The 13209-nt window shown below is 43.8% G+C and overlaps 3 protein-coding genes across 6 annotated transcripts; all 3 read left to right on the top strand.

Annotated features, from left to right (window-relative positions):
- Positions 1-210: 210 nt before the first annotated feature.
- LOC124066088 (endothelial zinc finger protein induced by tumor necrosis factor alpha-like) lies at positions 211-3008 on the top strand. The gene is made up of 3 exons (XM_046402185.1): positions 211-678; positions 1156-1204; positions 1408-3008. Exons 1-3 carry the CDS (start codon positions 373-375, stop codon positions 2529-2531), a joined length of 1479 nt encoding a protein of 492 aa, XP_046258141.1. The 5' UTR covers positions 211-372; the 3' UTR covers positions 2532-3008.
- A 51-nt stretch (positions 3009-3059) lies between these two features.
- Positions 3060-4777, top strand: LOC124066089 (zinc finger protein 224-like). Of its 2 annotated transcripts, none has more exons than XM_046402187.1 (2): positions 3060-3456; positions 3692-3865. In XM_046402187.1, exons 1-2 carry the CDS (start codon positions 3226-3228, stop codon positions 3758-3760), a joined length of 300 nt encoding a protein of 99 aa, XP_046258143.1. In that variant the 5' UTR covers positions 3060-3225; the 3' UTR covers positions 3761-3865. The 2 variants fall into 2 exon arrangements, with proteins under 2 accessions (XP_046258143.1, XP_046258142.1); XM_046402186.1 differs by having other exon boundaries at positions 3069-3424; positions 3692-4777.
- A 400-nt stretch (positions 4778-5177) lies between these two features.
- aftphb (aftiphilin b) lies at positions 5178-13209 on the top strand. 3 transcript variants are annotated; one of them, XM_046402709.1, is made up of 10 exons: positions 5178-5417; positions 6648-8158; positions 8399-8580; positions 8795-8921; positions 9186-9242; positions 9359-9481; positions 10056-10116; positions 11869-11961; positions 12127-12250; positions 12445-13209. In XM_046402709.1, exons 2-10 carry the CDS (start codon positions 6683-6685, stop codon positions 12566-12568), a joined length of 2367 nt encoding a protein of 788 aa, XP_046258665.1. In that variant the 5' UTR covers positions 5178-5417; positions 6648-6682; the 3' UTR covers positions 12569-13209. The 3 variants fall into 3 exon arrangements, with proteins under 3 accessions (XP_046258665.1, XP_046258664.1, XP_046258666.1); XM_046402708.1 differs by having other exon boundaries at positions 5180-5413; XM_046402710.1 differs by lacking the exons at positions 11869-11961; positions 12127-12250; positions 12445-13209 and having other exon boundaries at positions 5190-5413; positions 10056-11361.

Genomic DNA, 13209 nt, shown 5'->3' on the forward strand with positions numbered 1-13209 from the left:
CACAGTGGCAGGAGAAACAAAAGCTGATCTGGTCTATAGCTCACTGGAACTAAAGGTTTCTGCTTCAAACGCCTGGATTCTCGCAGGTGAGATGGTGTAGACCGGTCTTGACATTAGACTGAGGGTGGTAGCCAGACGAGAGAGGGACAGCAGCACCGGCAACAGAACTGTGGGTTGGGACTACTTTCTCTGTGCGCGCATATAGACGCCCGTGCATTTACGTCACCCGGAAGTAGGAGTAATCGATGGTGATTGTTTCGACCAGAAAACTTCATTCAGGGGAAGGCCTGGTGTTACTTGGCAACGGAGCAAGTAGTAAACTGGAGGGCCAACGTTACAACATTAAGATGAGGCAGTTTGTAAGAAGTTATCATGCCTCACAACTGCGCTGTGAAGACATGCGCGAATAAAGCGAAGACTGGCGCAGCTCTGTCGTTTCACCGCCTACCAGTACGGGAACCCGAGCGGCTGAAACTATGGCTGTTTGCCTTGAACATCGATGTAGATACTCCTCCGGACGAGCTGAAGAAGTACATCGTCTGCTCAGAGCATTTTGTTCCGGAGGACTACACAGTTAACAGGCAGCCGAGCACCGATAAGACGCACCGTTACCTGACGTCGACGGCTGTGCCGACCGTTGGCGTCGCCTCCTGCGCGTTACAAACAAGCGTGGCACAGGTGAGGGAAATGAGGAGGTGTTTACGTTTCTTCGCGTTGTTTTGGAAACTTTATAACACGCGTTATAAAGATTGTGTTAGGAACTTCAGACGGGGAACAGGGCTCCAAAGAGGCCAAATCATTAAACACTCAGGACTCGCTGCGTTCTTTTGGCTGATGTGATAGTAAAGTGATTATCTTTGGATTTTGGTCTGTTGGTCAGGGAAGCAACAGCCCCAGCTTCACTGCTGCGCCTACGGCTTTGCAACCAGCCCCATTCTGGTGCATTGGCCCACTAATAATAATAAGAAGTATGAGCAATAGTAATAGTGGCATAATGCACTAGGGTGGGGGCCAATTCTAGTCCACTGATGACAGTAATTGTTAGTTAAAGCCCTGAGCTATGTGATCCAGGTTTACAGCGCTGTTTGTAATAATACTTTGGTGAAATCACAGACGACGGCCCATTTTCATGACACGTTCATTTTTGTCTTGCAGGTGTCAGAAGACTGCAGGATCAAGAATGTTGATTTGGATTCCTCTGAAGGTTAGACCTGAGGGGCAGGGACCCCCTCTTTTACTGCAAGACCTGGGAGGAGGAGAAAGTTTCAGTGCAGTTTTATAAAGTTTAAAGTATAGAGACAGATGAGAAAGGGGGTGATGGGGTGTTTAAAGTCCAGGTACTGGCTGCGCTAGAGGTTTTAAATGTCCACATCACAACTAATAGCAGATTTCTTCTCTGTCCTTTAGACACCCAGTCTGTCTCTGAGGAGGTCCTCCCTTCATTGCAGCAATGTGACTTTAAGGTGGAACAGAGTCCTGTTGAGGAGGAGATCCAAGAGCACCAGCAGTCCAAGGAGGATCAGGTGGATCAGTGCATCAGTCCAGACGTGGAGGCTGATACTTCAGTCAGACCCAAATCAGAACCAAACAGTGACTGTGAGCTTCTCCCACCTTCCACTGCTGTAACTGTGAATGTAAATGCAAACATAAAGGACAAATGGAATGAAAATGGCGGCTCGTCATCGCCTTGTCACAGTCATAGCGTTGAAGTGTATGTGGATCTGGAACAACCTCCGAGGGAAGAAAAATCTTGCCGTTTTTGCGGTCGAAGTTTTAAAAGGGACTCTTATCTTATAAGACATGTAGACAGAAGTCATAAAGGGCACAAAGCATTTAAATGCCTGGAGTGCAATAAGGAGTTTGAACAAAGGTACCAGCTAGTTATACATACAAGAATTCACACAGGTGAAAAGCCCTTCAGTTGTGACTTCTGTGGGAAAACATTCACGCAGAACTCTAGTCGTCTTGCTCATATGAGGTTGCATACTGGGGAAAAACCATATTTTTGTGCTAAATGTGGGAAAAGTTTTGCCACAAGCAATCATTTCAAATTTTGCAAAGTCCAAAACGAGTGTAAGATCACATCAGAGAAAGGGAACGCAGATGAGAATCACAAAGACGAGAAGGCCTTTAAATGCTTTGAATGCAACAGGGAGTTTAATCAAAAGCACCAGCTCGTTCTGCACGCGAGAGTTCACACGGGCGAAAAACCTTTCAGCTGTGATTTCTGTGGAAAAACATTCGCTCAGAACTCTAATCGTGTTGTTCACATGAGGCAGCACACGGGAGAGAAACCGTATTATTGTGAGAAATGTGGCAAGAGGTTTGCCAGTAGCCATCACCTTAAGTGTTGCACAGGAGCTCAAAACAAAGGCACAAACAAGTCATTTCGCTGCACAGCATGTGGCAGGACATTCCATACAGATTCAGACCTGAAGGTGCACATGGACGTTCACGAGTCCTGGAAGCGACACATCAGCGAGAAACTGCAAGGACAGGACTTAGAAGAGAAAAAACTTAAAATGGTGTGAGAGCGTTTCTCAATGTGTGTGAAGTTTTGGGGCCAAGGCAGTTCATCAGTATGTTCGAGGAGGCATCACATTACATTCTATGTGTGAATATCTAAACTGGATTCTACGCTTCGAGGTTGCGCTTGTTGTATTGCCCTCAAGCATAATAGACAATTGTTGATTCTTCTGTCTCTGCAGTTTTTCCTCTAGGCTGCTTCTGTTTCTGCCCTTTGCCCTAAGGGGGTTTCCTTGTCTTTACAGAGCTTGGGAAGGTCCATTAAAACATTATATGTGTTATTATTTTTAAGCAAATGACCGTATCTTCACATGTCAGTGCAAGTAATAAACTTGGAAAGAAACCAAGCTCTATTTTCATTGTGATCATTCTGTGTCTAAAACCTGTTCTGAGATTTTACAGTTTAACATTTTGTTAATAAAACACCAACAGAATATTGTAAAGAAGGAAAATAAAAGGCACATGGTGTTTTTCTGTTCTTATTTTGTCCTTTATGACTGAGTCGTCTTTGTTTTGTACTGTAGGGAGCCATCCATGGCAGCAGGGGGCGCTGTTGCTGCTGCTGTGGAAGCATTAATCCATGTTGACGTGCTGTCATCGTTTTGAACCGTGCTGATTTCAGTTCCAGAGGAGTTCATTCATTTCAAAGTCCGTGTGCCACCGTCTTCATTCACCGGTAACGTTAGCCGGTCCTCCATCATGGCGGGGACGCAGCTGCTCAGACTGCTGGTCAGAGAGCGACTGGCGGCGGCTGCCGAAGAAATCTTTGGACTTGTTGAGAAGACGATAGCGGAGTATCAGGAGGAAGCTGTCCGCTCCAAGACAGAGGTCATCCAGCTGAAAAGGCAGCTCGAGCAGCTGACCGTTTTAAAACCTGAAGTAATAATATCCAGAGCAGGTTTGTGTCATCGTGGATGTAGCATCGAGCAGGTATGCTAGGCAGCCGCGTAAAGCCACAGCTTTTTTAGTGAAAAAGATCCCACGGATCTGTTAAAATATCTGTGGTGAGTCAGCCCATATGGAACTTCATGAGGACGAATTAAGCTGTAGCCTAATGGCTCTGAAAGGTTGATCTTTCCACCTTTTGCGCATTGAAATTTTAGTTTAGATTAGATTTTGCTGGGTTATTTCACAGGTTATAGCACGCGTCTTCTTTGTCTTTTAGACATCCCGCCAGTCTCTGAGAAGAGTTTGCCTTCCCAGCAGTCACACCAGCTTCCTGTTGTGGAGATAAAAGAGAGCCAGCAGGTGAAAGAGGAGCAGGTGGACATCAGTATCTTTCCACAACTGCAGGATGATTCTCCTCATGATGCCTGGAAAGCAGAAACACTTACTGAATCACAAACAAGCGCTCAGACAGCATGCCAGCTCTTTCCAACTTTCAGCCCTGTGACTGTGACGCTCAGTGATGATGCCTGGAATGGGATCAGTGGCTCATCCTCTTGTGGCCCAAATCACACAGTTTTTATTGAGGAGGAACAAGCCCAGAAGGAGCAAAAGGCTTGCCGTGTCTGTGGCAAGCCGTTTAACAGGGACTCTGATCTGCTCAGGCACATGGATGAGATTCACATGGGAGAGAAGGCCTTCAAGTGTGCACAGTGTGACAGGCAGTTCGCTCGTAGGGACCATCTGGTGGTGCATTTAAGAACTCACACGGGCGAAAAGCCACACAGGTGCCCTGTCTGTAGGAAATCATTTGCGCAACGTTCAAATCTCAACGTTCACCTGAGGATGCACACAGGGGAAAAGCCTTATTTTTGCAAATCGTGTGGCAAAATGGTCGCCCATAGCTATCACCTCAAAACTTGTGGTATGAGGCACGCCAAAGGGGTAAAGTCATTTTGTTGTTTGGTTTGTGGCAGAAAATTTCCCACACCTTCAAATCTGCAGGTCCATAAGAAGATCCATGAAGCCAGTTAACCCTCTGCTATAGTGCAGCCTTATGCGCGATCATCAGGCTGAATTTACACTTATTTGCTATTTATTATGTTAATCTCAGAACAATTTAACAATGCAGGAGGTGATTTTTCACTGTCCAAAAAACTGATATGGAGAGATGAAAAATAATTACAGGTGAAAGTGTCTTCTGATGAAGACTGCAACCTTGACTCTGAGTCCAGTGATCAGAATCTGGGGTGCAACACATTCTTGTTTTGTGTTTTAATGGTGAATATAACTGTTTTAATTGTTGTCACTGCTCATGGCTACCTTGCACTGCTCTATTATTTTAATAAATGGGGTTTTTTTTGTATTTGTGATGTTAAAAAAACTTGTTTTTCTTGTGTTGTTTTTCTTTTAATTAGTAAAAATGTAACATGAAGCCAATAGTGGAAAACAAAACAAAAAAACCATCAGTAGTACAACATCCAAGCATGTAGCACAAGCTTGGATTTTACATACTTTATATTTCAGTTATTTAAACTATTCATTTTTTTCCCCTGCACCCAACAAGATGAATATTAGATGGAGCGGTCCATTATATCAAACCATAAATTCCTCTCTCACTGGGATCCTATGCCGCACAGAGTATATATATATATATATATATATTACCAAATGTATATTTGTGCTACTAACATCTATGAAAAGAGAGCTGTCTGTCCAGTAGGAGGTGCTGTCCGCATTCCCACAGCGCTTTCAACAATATGGAAGATCGTCTATTTTGAAGAGCGGTCACTTTCTGCTCTGCAAAATAGAACCCAGCGATTTTTTTTTTACAGCTCCTCCTTCGGGAGCTGTAATCGCAACATCGGAAAACGGAACAACGTGAGAGCTCTTCACTTTTTACACGTCCCGTTTAATACTTGGAGAGACTGGTGGCAGAGGATGGAGAGTAAGGCTGCGGCATCGACAGACAAGAAGTGACGAGGAGGAAAAGAGAATGAGGGTTGGTAAATAAAAACCCGGCACTTAGTGTACGTAGCAAGCTGTTAGCCCCGTTTAAATAACATGTCAACGTTTGGTCGCTTTTTTAACGGAGAGCTGGTGTGAAGATAAGCACTGGCTGCACTAGCTAGCTGGTCGTCATGTAAGCTAATCAGGGCTGTGTTGTAACAAGACATCGGAATGCGATTTGGGATGTGGATTATGCACCGTAATTAAAGCCTAACATACAATTATCCATAAATACCTAGCTTAGCATAAATGACAGCATGTTTGGCGAGTGTTTAAATTTCATTGCAGCTTGTGTTTACGTGGCTTCACATTTAAATGTCCATGTTTTGGCATGACACCTGTCTGTCCAGGACTAAAAGACTGGAGAAAATGGCAGGACGTCGGCGTTGTTTTTTTTTTTGTCTTACCGTCTTTCCGTGAAGCCAAACGAATACGAATCTGTCATGTAAAAATAACTATTAAGGATGTTGATTTCAGTCAGCGTGTTGGTTTTCTTTATAGCAGAAGCTGACAGTTCCTGTGTGTTAACGTTGAAGGTTTAATACAGGCTCTAATCCATTGATCCTGGAGTGGCTGCTGTAGGGTTTGGACTTGCCTTGAAGCAGCACAAAGCTGCGGATAATGTTTCCCGTATCAGGTATCTGACTGCCAACAGTACTGGCTTTTTCCACTCCAGGATCAGCACCAGAAGGGGGTGTGCTGAGGGACACATCTCAGTTAGACGTTAAAAGTGTGACAAATGATTTTTGAGAGGCACAAAACGAGGGTGTGTGAACAGATGAGTTCGTGCAATAAGTTTTGTCTAAGTTCAGATTTTTTTTTGAAGATTCAAGTTTGAATCAGTTGTGTCCAAGTTCCTGTTTTTTTTTTTTTAACACTCTCAGCTGAACTAAGTTCCTCACCTACAAACCAGGAAATAACCAGTTTATAACTAACTTGATGCACTGTCTCCGATGCACTGGCTTTAACACTTTGATATACTACATTATTTTAAGTTTGTATATTGGCCATCAGAACCAGCACTATGAAGTGTTTTGTTTTAAAAAACATAAAAAGAACAAACAGAATTTCATTGAGACAAATCGTGAGGTCACAGTATGTAAAACAATAAAGAAAGGACAGTCTGCACTAGTATTTTGTTTCATCTTCACACTGAAGCATTTTCCCAGATTCCCCAAAAAGCTGTCGTTCGTGATGCTCCTCCTGTTTGTTTCACTTTCTCTCAGGTGCATGAGGCCTTCAGGTCCTGCTAGGAGAACCCATGGAGCCAGACATCATGCCCTTGCACTCGTCCTCCCCCCCACCACTGGATGATTCTGATGGTGATGGGGAGGCGGGATCAGAGGAGGACGAGTTTGGGGACTTTGGTGGATTCTCCCTTGGGATGTCCTGTTCGCCTTCTGGCTTTGCTGATTCTACTGATTCACCATCCAACCTCAGACAGCCTTCTCCCACCATAAAGCCAGCCACCCATCAGCCCAGCTGCAGCTTTAATCATGCAGTTAAACAATCCCAGCTCACATCTTCTGTGAACCTGGGGTCCGGCAGGGTCCAGTTGGATGCTGAAGAGCAGAGTGATAATGTTGACTCACGTGTGCACCTCACAAATGGCTTCTCTGAAAGAGACAACTCTGACACCTACATAGTTTCTGCAGTGGGTGTATTCTCTCCCAGGGAGGAAACAGGGTTTGCTGATTTCACTGTGTTTACAGAGCAGGCAGCACATCCCTGGTGCTGTGGCTTCACTCCCTTGGGCAGCACAGAGCAATGGGATGACAAAGCTGTAGGGACAGACTCTTCCAACAGACTGAGTAAACACATCTGTGATCCAAGACATGAGGTTATTATGGACTCTGAGCCCAAACGTCATTGTGCATGTAAAGCAAAAGAAAGAGTTTGCACTACGGTCAAGCACTGTGAGAAAAGAGATGCAGCATCTGTGCTACCATCTCAGGACCATCACCAGCCTCAGGAAACTGCAGCAGCCTTTATTTCATCTGGAGAGCGTCGTGCCTGGGAGGAGGAATCAGGAAAGCCTGGGGACTGTCAGAGGTGCAGGCAGCATGGTTTTGACTCTTTACAAACCACAGAGGTGCAGGAGAGCATTTCTACTGTCCCCCAAACATTTAGTGTATATGAGTCTGCTTCAGAGGACTTAGCATCCTTCTGCGATGATTTGTCTTTTGAGGGCCCTTCTGCAGACTTGGAACCAAATGTTTCCTCTCTCGGTTCAGAGGATCAGACTGACTGGGATCAGACTGATGATGAGGAAGAAGAGGCAGGAAACAACAGAAATACTGACTCTTTTATCAACAAGAGTGTAGTAGATCTAGCGGCTCGACGGTGTGAGGCAGAGAAGGGTTTTCATTATTACGACCAATCTGCAACTCAGGAAACCATGCCTACCTCCAACCACTCACAGTCTGACCCACATACAGAAGAGGGTTTTGCAGATTTCAAAGACTGCGGTTTAGAGCATCACAGGGACCAAGGACATGTCCAAACAGCCGATGCAGGGTTGCAGATTCTGGGAAGCCTCCCACCGAGTGACAGCTTTGCTGATTTCTGCTCAGCACCTATGCAGGAGGCTGTAGGGGAGTCATGGGTGGAGTTCCAGGACCAGGAGGGGGGAAGACCTTGGACATTGTCCAGAGAACAAGTCAGCAGTCTGCAGACTGATGGGAACACTGAGGAGGAGGACAGGCAATGTGGGGTTTCCCGGAGGAACAGCTGTCAGGTGAGAGACTTTTTGTTAAAAATGGTCACTCAGAATACTTAATTCTTATTGGCCTGAAGTTGTCAGTTGTTTTAATCAAAAGAAAATTTCAGACCTTGTCACAGTTCCTCCTCATGTATTCCTTTCTGTGTTATTATTTTGTTTGCTAAGTTTTCAAAAGTTTAAGTCAATCAAAAGCTGCTCACGTATTTTAAACATTTGATTTTAACTAATGAATCCTATTTCCTTTTTCCTGACTAGGCGACTCTTTCCTGCCGTGTCCAGCAGCTTGTCCTGGACAGTTTTCCGCAGGTGGAGGTTCCAGATATGGAGGCTGAGGAGGATGTGGTCTGCCTCAGTGCTCTGCTTCACGCCGGACACCTCCCTGAGAGTGAGAAGGAGGAGGAGGAGGACATGCCAGAAGTCTGTCCCAAATCTGTGGGGTGAGCATGACCTCCTGGCAACAGTGGTGGCCATGATGGTGGTGGATTTGTTAGACTGGCAACAGACATTGCTTTGATACATTATTATGAAGTAAGTGTTGATTGCACAATGTAATGGCACCATCTGTATTTGGATTGGTTCCCTTTAAACCTCACTTTCACTTTGCAGTTTTGTCATCAAAATGCTGCTTGTTATGTCTACACCATTTCTCAGGATTCAGAGGGAGGTGTTTTGGACACACCAGGACCTCCACCATGCAGTTGGCCTCCAGTTTCAGTGGGGAGGTTCCCATACAAACATGACTCTGCTCAGGTGCCTCGGTGTGGACACAAAGAACATTGTGAGTTTGACAAAACATAAAAACTTGTGTTTACCACTGATCCAGACTGCTTCACTGGTAAGCTGGTTAATTAGGTAATGCTTCAACATTAAGTCTTAAAGGGAAATGTCCTTCATAGTGGATCTAAGGCCAGATGTACTGGGCTTGTTGTATAGTGATTTGTTCCCTTTAAAGCTGAGCTTGTGACACAGTTCATTGTTGCATAAATTGTAATTCCTTTAGACAGAAGTCAGTTTTACTTTGTGCGTCTTTGCCTGTTGAAAGGTGTTCATTGGCATGAAGAAGCAACCTGTGGCTGTACCTGCTTTTGCTTCCAGCCTGGTGAGTCAACTGTTAATATTCATTTGAGGAGATGGAGCATGATGAGTGGTTTGGGGGGTCATACATTATATTTTGTCTCCTCATTTGTTTTCTTACTGTTTTTCTTCACTCACCAGGGAATGCTAGAGCCCACCAAAGACTCTGGGCCTGCTGTCTGTCCTCCAGGACACACAGTTGGCTCAGCACCAGCACTTCCGGGACCCCAGGAGACCACAGTCCCATCAGCAGACTCAGTGCAGGTAAGTTGGTCTGAGTAATTTGATTTGATTTTAATACAGCTGCATCAGATTGTAGAACAAATGACTAGAAAGACTTTGTGAGAGATAGCCAATAGATATGACTGAAGACCTTTATTTTACTCGTGTTAGACTGATGAATCAATTGGCCAATCTGCAGACACCCTCGTCACTGTGGCTGCTGTGGGACAGTGTTAATGCTAATCCTTAGGAGTTTAGGGAAGGTTGTGAAAAAGTGAGTTCTGAGCCCTGTCCCATAATTCTCATGCATCCTGCTGTAAACATTTGGCTAAATTTCCTCCTCTGTCACCATCGTCTTTTCAGTTTCTCCCATCCTAAATGACAGCAAATCTAATCTAAAACTATAAATGGCTTTTGTTGAACATGTTATGTTACACTGTATAATGCAGTTGAATGATGCTGCCTCTGACATATGGACCCCAGTCTTCCTTAAATATTATACACATTCTCAAATCAACAGCATAACCCAACATATGTTTCTGTTTCATTAATGGTCAGTAGTTACCATTGAAATCAACACGTTACAGGCTAAGATAACCATCACTTCTCTCTGCAGGAGGCGCTGCCCTCCGGCCAGCAGGACTGGAGCAGCCGTGGCCTTAGCAGCTCTCAGGACGGTACGTCCCCTCAACCAGCCCCTCACTTCTGGGGCCGGAAGTAGACTACAGTATCAGCCATCCCCTACCTGACTTCTTCTAAGAAGCCAAAACTTTAGAGAGTTTACTCTGGTCTGCTCCACTGGACTCCTCCTCTCTCCCTCCAGGGCATGGTCTCTTTCTTTTAATTTACACTGTGTTTCCTCTCTATTCATTCAGCAGCGTTTTGCCATTTCAGTTAAGTTCCTCTTGTCTTTTACCACTGAATAGTAAAATAAAAAAGTAAAGTCACCTTACTTTTTGGGTCTGTTGGTAAGATAGACATACAGCCAAGCAGAAACATTATCCATCCTTCAGAGTAGCTCCAGAACAATAAAATGGGAAACACTGTACTGGCTGCCCTGTTCTCCCCCCCCCCCCCTTTAGCTCTTTTACCACCTTTGACAAAGAATTTAAAACCACATCACATGCAGTCTGAGGTTGCTGAACACTAAACTAAATATCAGTCAGCTCATGGTGTGTGGTCTCAGCACGTGCCATATTGATTTAATGGATGTGTTTATCCCAACAACAATTTTAGTTTATTGGTGGCCACTGTGGAGATTAGTCTCCTAATTCCCCCAGTGTTAATACTCACCCATTCCCAGGTGCGTAACACTGATGTGCACTATAAATCTGATAGCATCGTCCAGTTTTTGGCTTTATTTGACTCTAAAGTGTCTTTACTTTTTTGATTGAAACTATTTATTTGTTCATATTTATTCTGTGATTGAGAAATTATTGTCATAACAGAAACAAAATGCATCTTAGACTTGATTTCGCACTTAAAACCAGAGAAAAATGTTGACAGACTGCAGTTGTGATTATTGCTGTCACTTTATGCCGCTTTTATTGTTTTGTTTTTTTAATTCCCTGTGCACTGACGTGTATACTGTATGAGCATGCTGAGTAGGATAGAGGAATATTTGTTTCCAAAGCACTTACAGTTTGGAAAAAAATATACCTGAAATACACTTGTCAGTATTTCATTACAAGTCGAAAGTGTTTCCATGACAACTCTCTGTAACTGCAGTTACAGTATTTCTTAATGAGTTGTGCCTTTATGCCAGCAATTCATTTCGAGTGGAATTGGACCTATAGCTTGTTGACAAAAATCATTTTTTTGTTTTCAGTTTTCTTGCTCAAATACCGATTTAATGCACTGCAATAAGGACTTGTAAAAATCCTTGTAAATACTGAAATAAATCAGTTGATCTTTCTGCTTGATTTTGCCTCTTTCTCCTCGGCTTTCCCCTCCTTTTGAAGCTGTGTCACTCTTCTCTATGGATGAATGCAAAGTTGGAGTATTGAAACAACTACGCAGCTTGTTGAGATTTGGTGTGTAGCTACTAGATAATTGAAGGTGTTAAGCAATAATATGTACAATATTCTCCCATCTTAAATGATTAAAATGTTTTTTCCGTTTGCGTCCGATCAAGATGGAAGCTTCAACAACATACTGAGGCTGTTTGGGCCTCCTGTCACCTGACTCATGTTATTTCCTCATGAGGAGGAGGCTTAGCTATTGCATGGGCTCAGAATCGGAATATAAAAAAAAGTCGGCAGCTTTGCATTTCTTTGCTGCGCTTTGTTTGCTGTGTCTGCCTCAGTAAAAGGAGAAAACATCAGTCCAAAGTGGATGCTCATTCTCCTTTTATGAATAAGAAATCAAGCTCTCCGTCTCTCCTCACCCCACGACAATAAACTAGTCCTCCTCCCTTTGTGTTAGCACAGGCTGCTCTGCTCTCAACCTGGATTATTTTGGTCCTGAGGAGGAGAGCCGATCCCACAGCAGCAGCAGCAGCCGTAGCAACGGCCCTCCTCCAGGTCAGCACGTGAAACTTCACAAATGTACTTTTATTATCCTTCATGGGGTTCATGTTGCACGAAGCAGCCTCAGAGCAGCCACCGCTCCACTGTAGACCTCTTGAGACCCACTGATTGTTTTGTTCCTTTCATAACATGTTTGAAGAGTGTTTGTCACGTGTTCAGGAGTTGACCGTGAGCTGTATGAGCTGACCATCAGCAAAGTGGAAACCGGTGCTAACAGTAGCCACATGGAGGACACTTTGAGCCGCCTGATGTCCACTGTGGAGAAAACCAGCACTTCAGTCTGGTCAGCTCGTTTGTTTTATTTGCATATTGAAATTTCATTGTATTTATCATTGGAAACCATTTATACAAAGAAACAAAAACCTACATGACAAACAAGCTTCTCTCACTCTATTAATAATGCAGCATCTCCTCGTCTTCTCTGTGTGTCTTGATCTTAAAACACTCAAGCTGTTCGTGTGTGTGTGTGTGTTTCAGGAGACCTCAGCAGGATGAACAGCTGAGTGTGGAGGCTGGCAGGGTGATCTCTGCACTGCCCAACCTGTCTTTCATGCAGGCCAAGGTCCTCATGTTCCCAAGCATTCTCGCACCCAGAGAATGATGTTCCCCCAAATGACAGTGATGGGTGACATTGAGACTGAATGCTTTGTCTGTCGCCTCCTGCTGAATTCAGATACTCCATAGGTATGAGGGGTTATATGGAAACAGGAGAGTTTGCAGAGTGATCTTGTAGCTTTGGTGAAAACACTCCACCTGCTGGCTATTTGCATAGAGAGGCACAACACCCTCCTACTTATTAACGGGCACATTCATTTCAGTGTGTAACCATCTGTGCACACAAGCAAATCTGCAGTTTGTTTGATTTACACCAAATATTACTTCTTAAAGTCAGATGTTGTGGTTTAATTTGGTTTAAGTTGAAACTCACAAAATTACCAACCTTAATTATGTGTTACTGTGTGTTTGTTTTAATTCTAATACATGTCAGCTTGTTTTTAAAGTAGAAGAGACAAATGTTGGAATATACATAACTGGTATGGGAGATGATATATTTTCTGAATGGTAATTTATTATTATTATTATGTAGACTGACAGCAAGTGAAGCTGTTGTGGCTTTTGTTACCAGTTTTTACCTGTCTTTCTCAAAACAAATTGTTTTCGATCTGTGTGAAAGCAGGCTATTTCAATTCGCTGATATGAAACTCTGCAAATGTGGGAAATAAAACTGATGAGACTGTTGCA

This window comes from Scatophagus argus, chromosome 10, assembly GCF_020382885.2.
Source record: "Scatophagus argus isolate fScaArg1 chromosome 10, fScaArg1.pri, whole genome shotgun sequence".
Taxonomy (NCBI): domain Eukaryota; kingdom Metazoa; phylum Chordata; class Actinopteri; family Scatophagidae; genus Scatophagus; species Scatophagus argus.

Coding starts and splice junctions, on each gene's coding strand:
- LOC124066088 (XM_046402185.1), top strand. CDS start 373: ATGCCTCACAACTGCGCTGTGAAGACATGCGCGAATAAAGCGAAGACT. Junction 679..1,155: donor TACAAACAAGCGTGGCACAG/GTGAGGGAAATG, acceptor TTTGTCTTGCAG/GTGTCAGAAGACTGCAGGAT. Junction 1,205..1,407: donor TGATTTGGATTCCTCTGAAG/GTTAGACCTGAG, acceptor TCTGTCCTTTAG/ACACCCAGTCTGTCTCTGAG.
- LOC124066089 (XM_046402186.1), top strand. CDS start 3,226: ATGGCGGGGACGCAGCTGCTCAGACTGCTGGTCAGAGAGCGACTGGCG. Junction 3,425..3,691: donor AGTAATAATATCCAGAGCAG/GTTTGTGTCATC, acceptor TTTGTCTTTTAG/ACATCCCGCCAGTCTCTGAG.
- aftphb (XM_046402709.1), top strand. CDS start 6,683: ATGGAGCCAGACATCATGCCCTTGCACTCGTCCTCCCCCCCACCACTG. Junction 8,922..9,185: donor GTGTGGACACAAAGAACATT/GTGAGTTTGACA, acceptor GCCTGTTGAAAG/GTGTTCATTGGCATGAAGAA. Junction 11,962..12,126: donor TAGCAACGGCCCTCCTCCAG/GTCAGCACGTGA, acceptor TCACGTGTTCAG/GAGTTGACCGTGAGCTGTAT.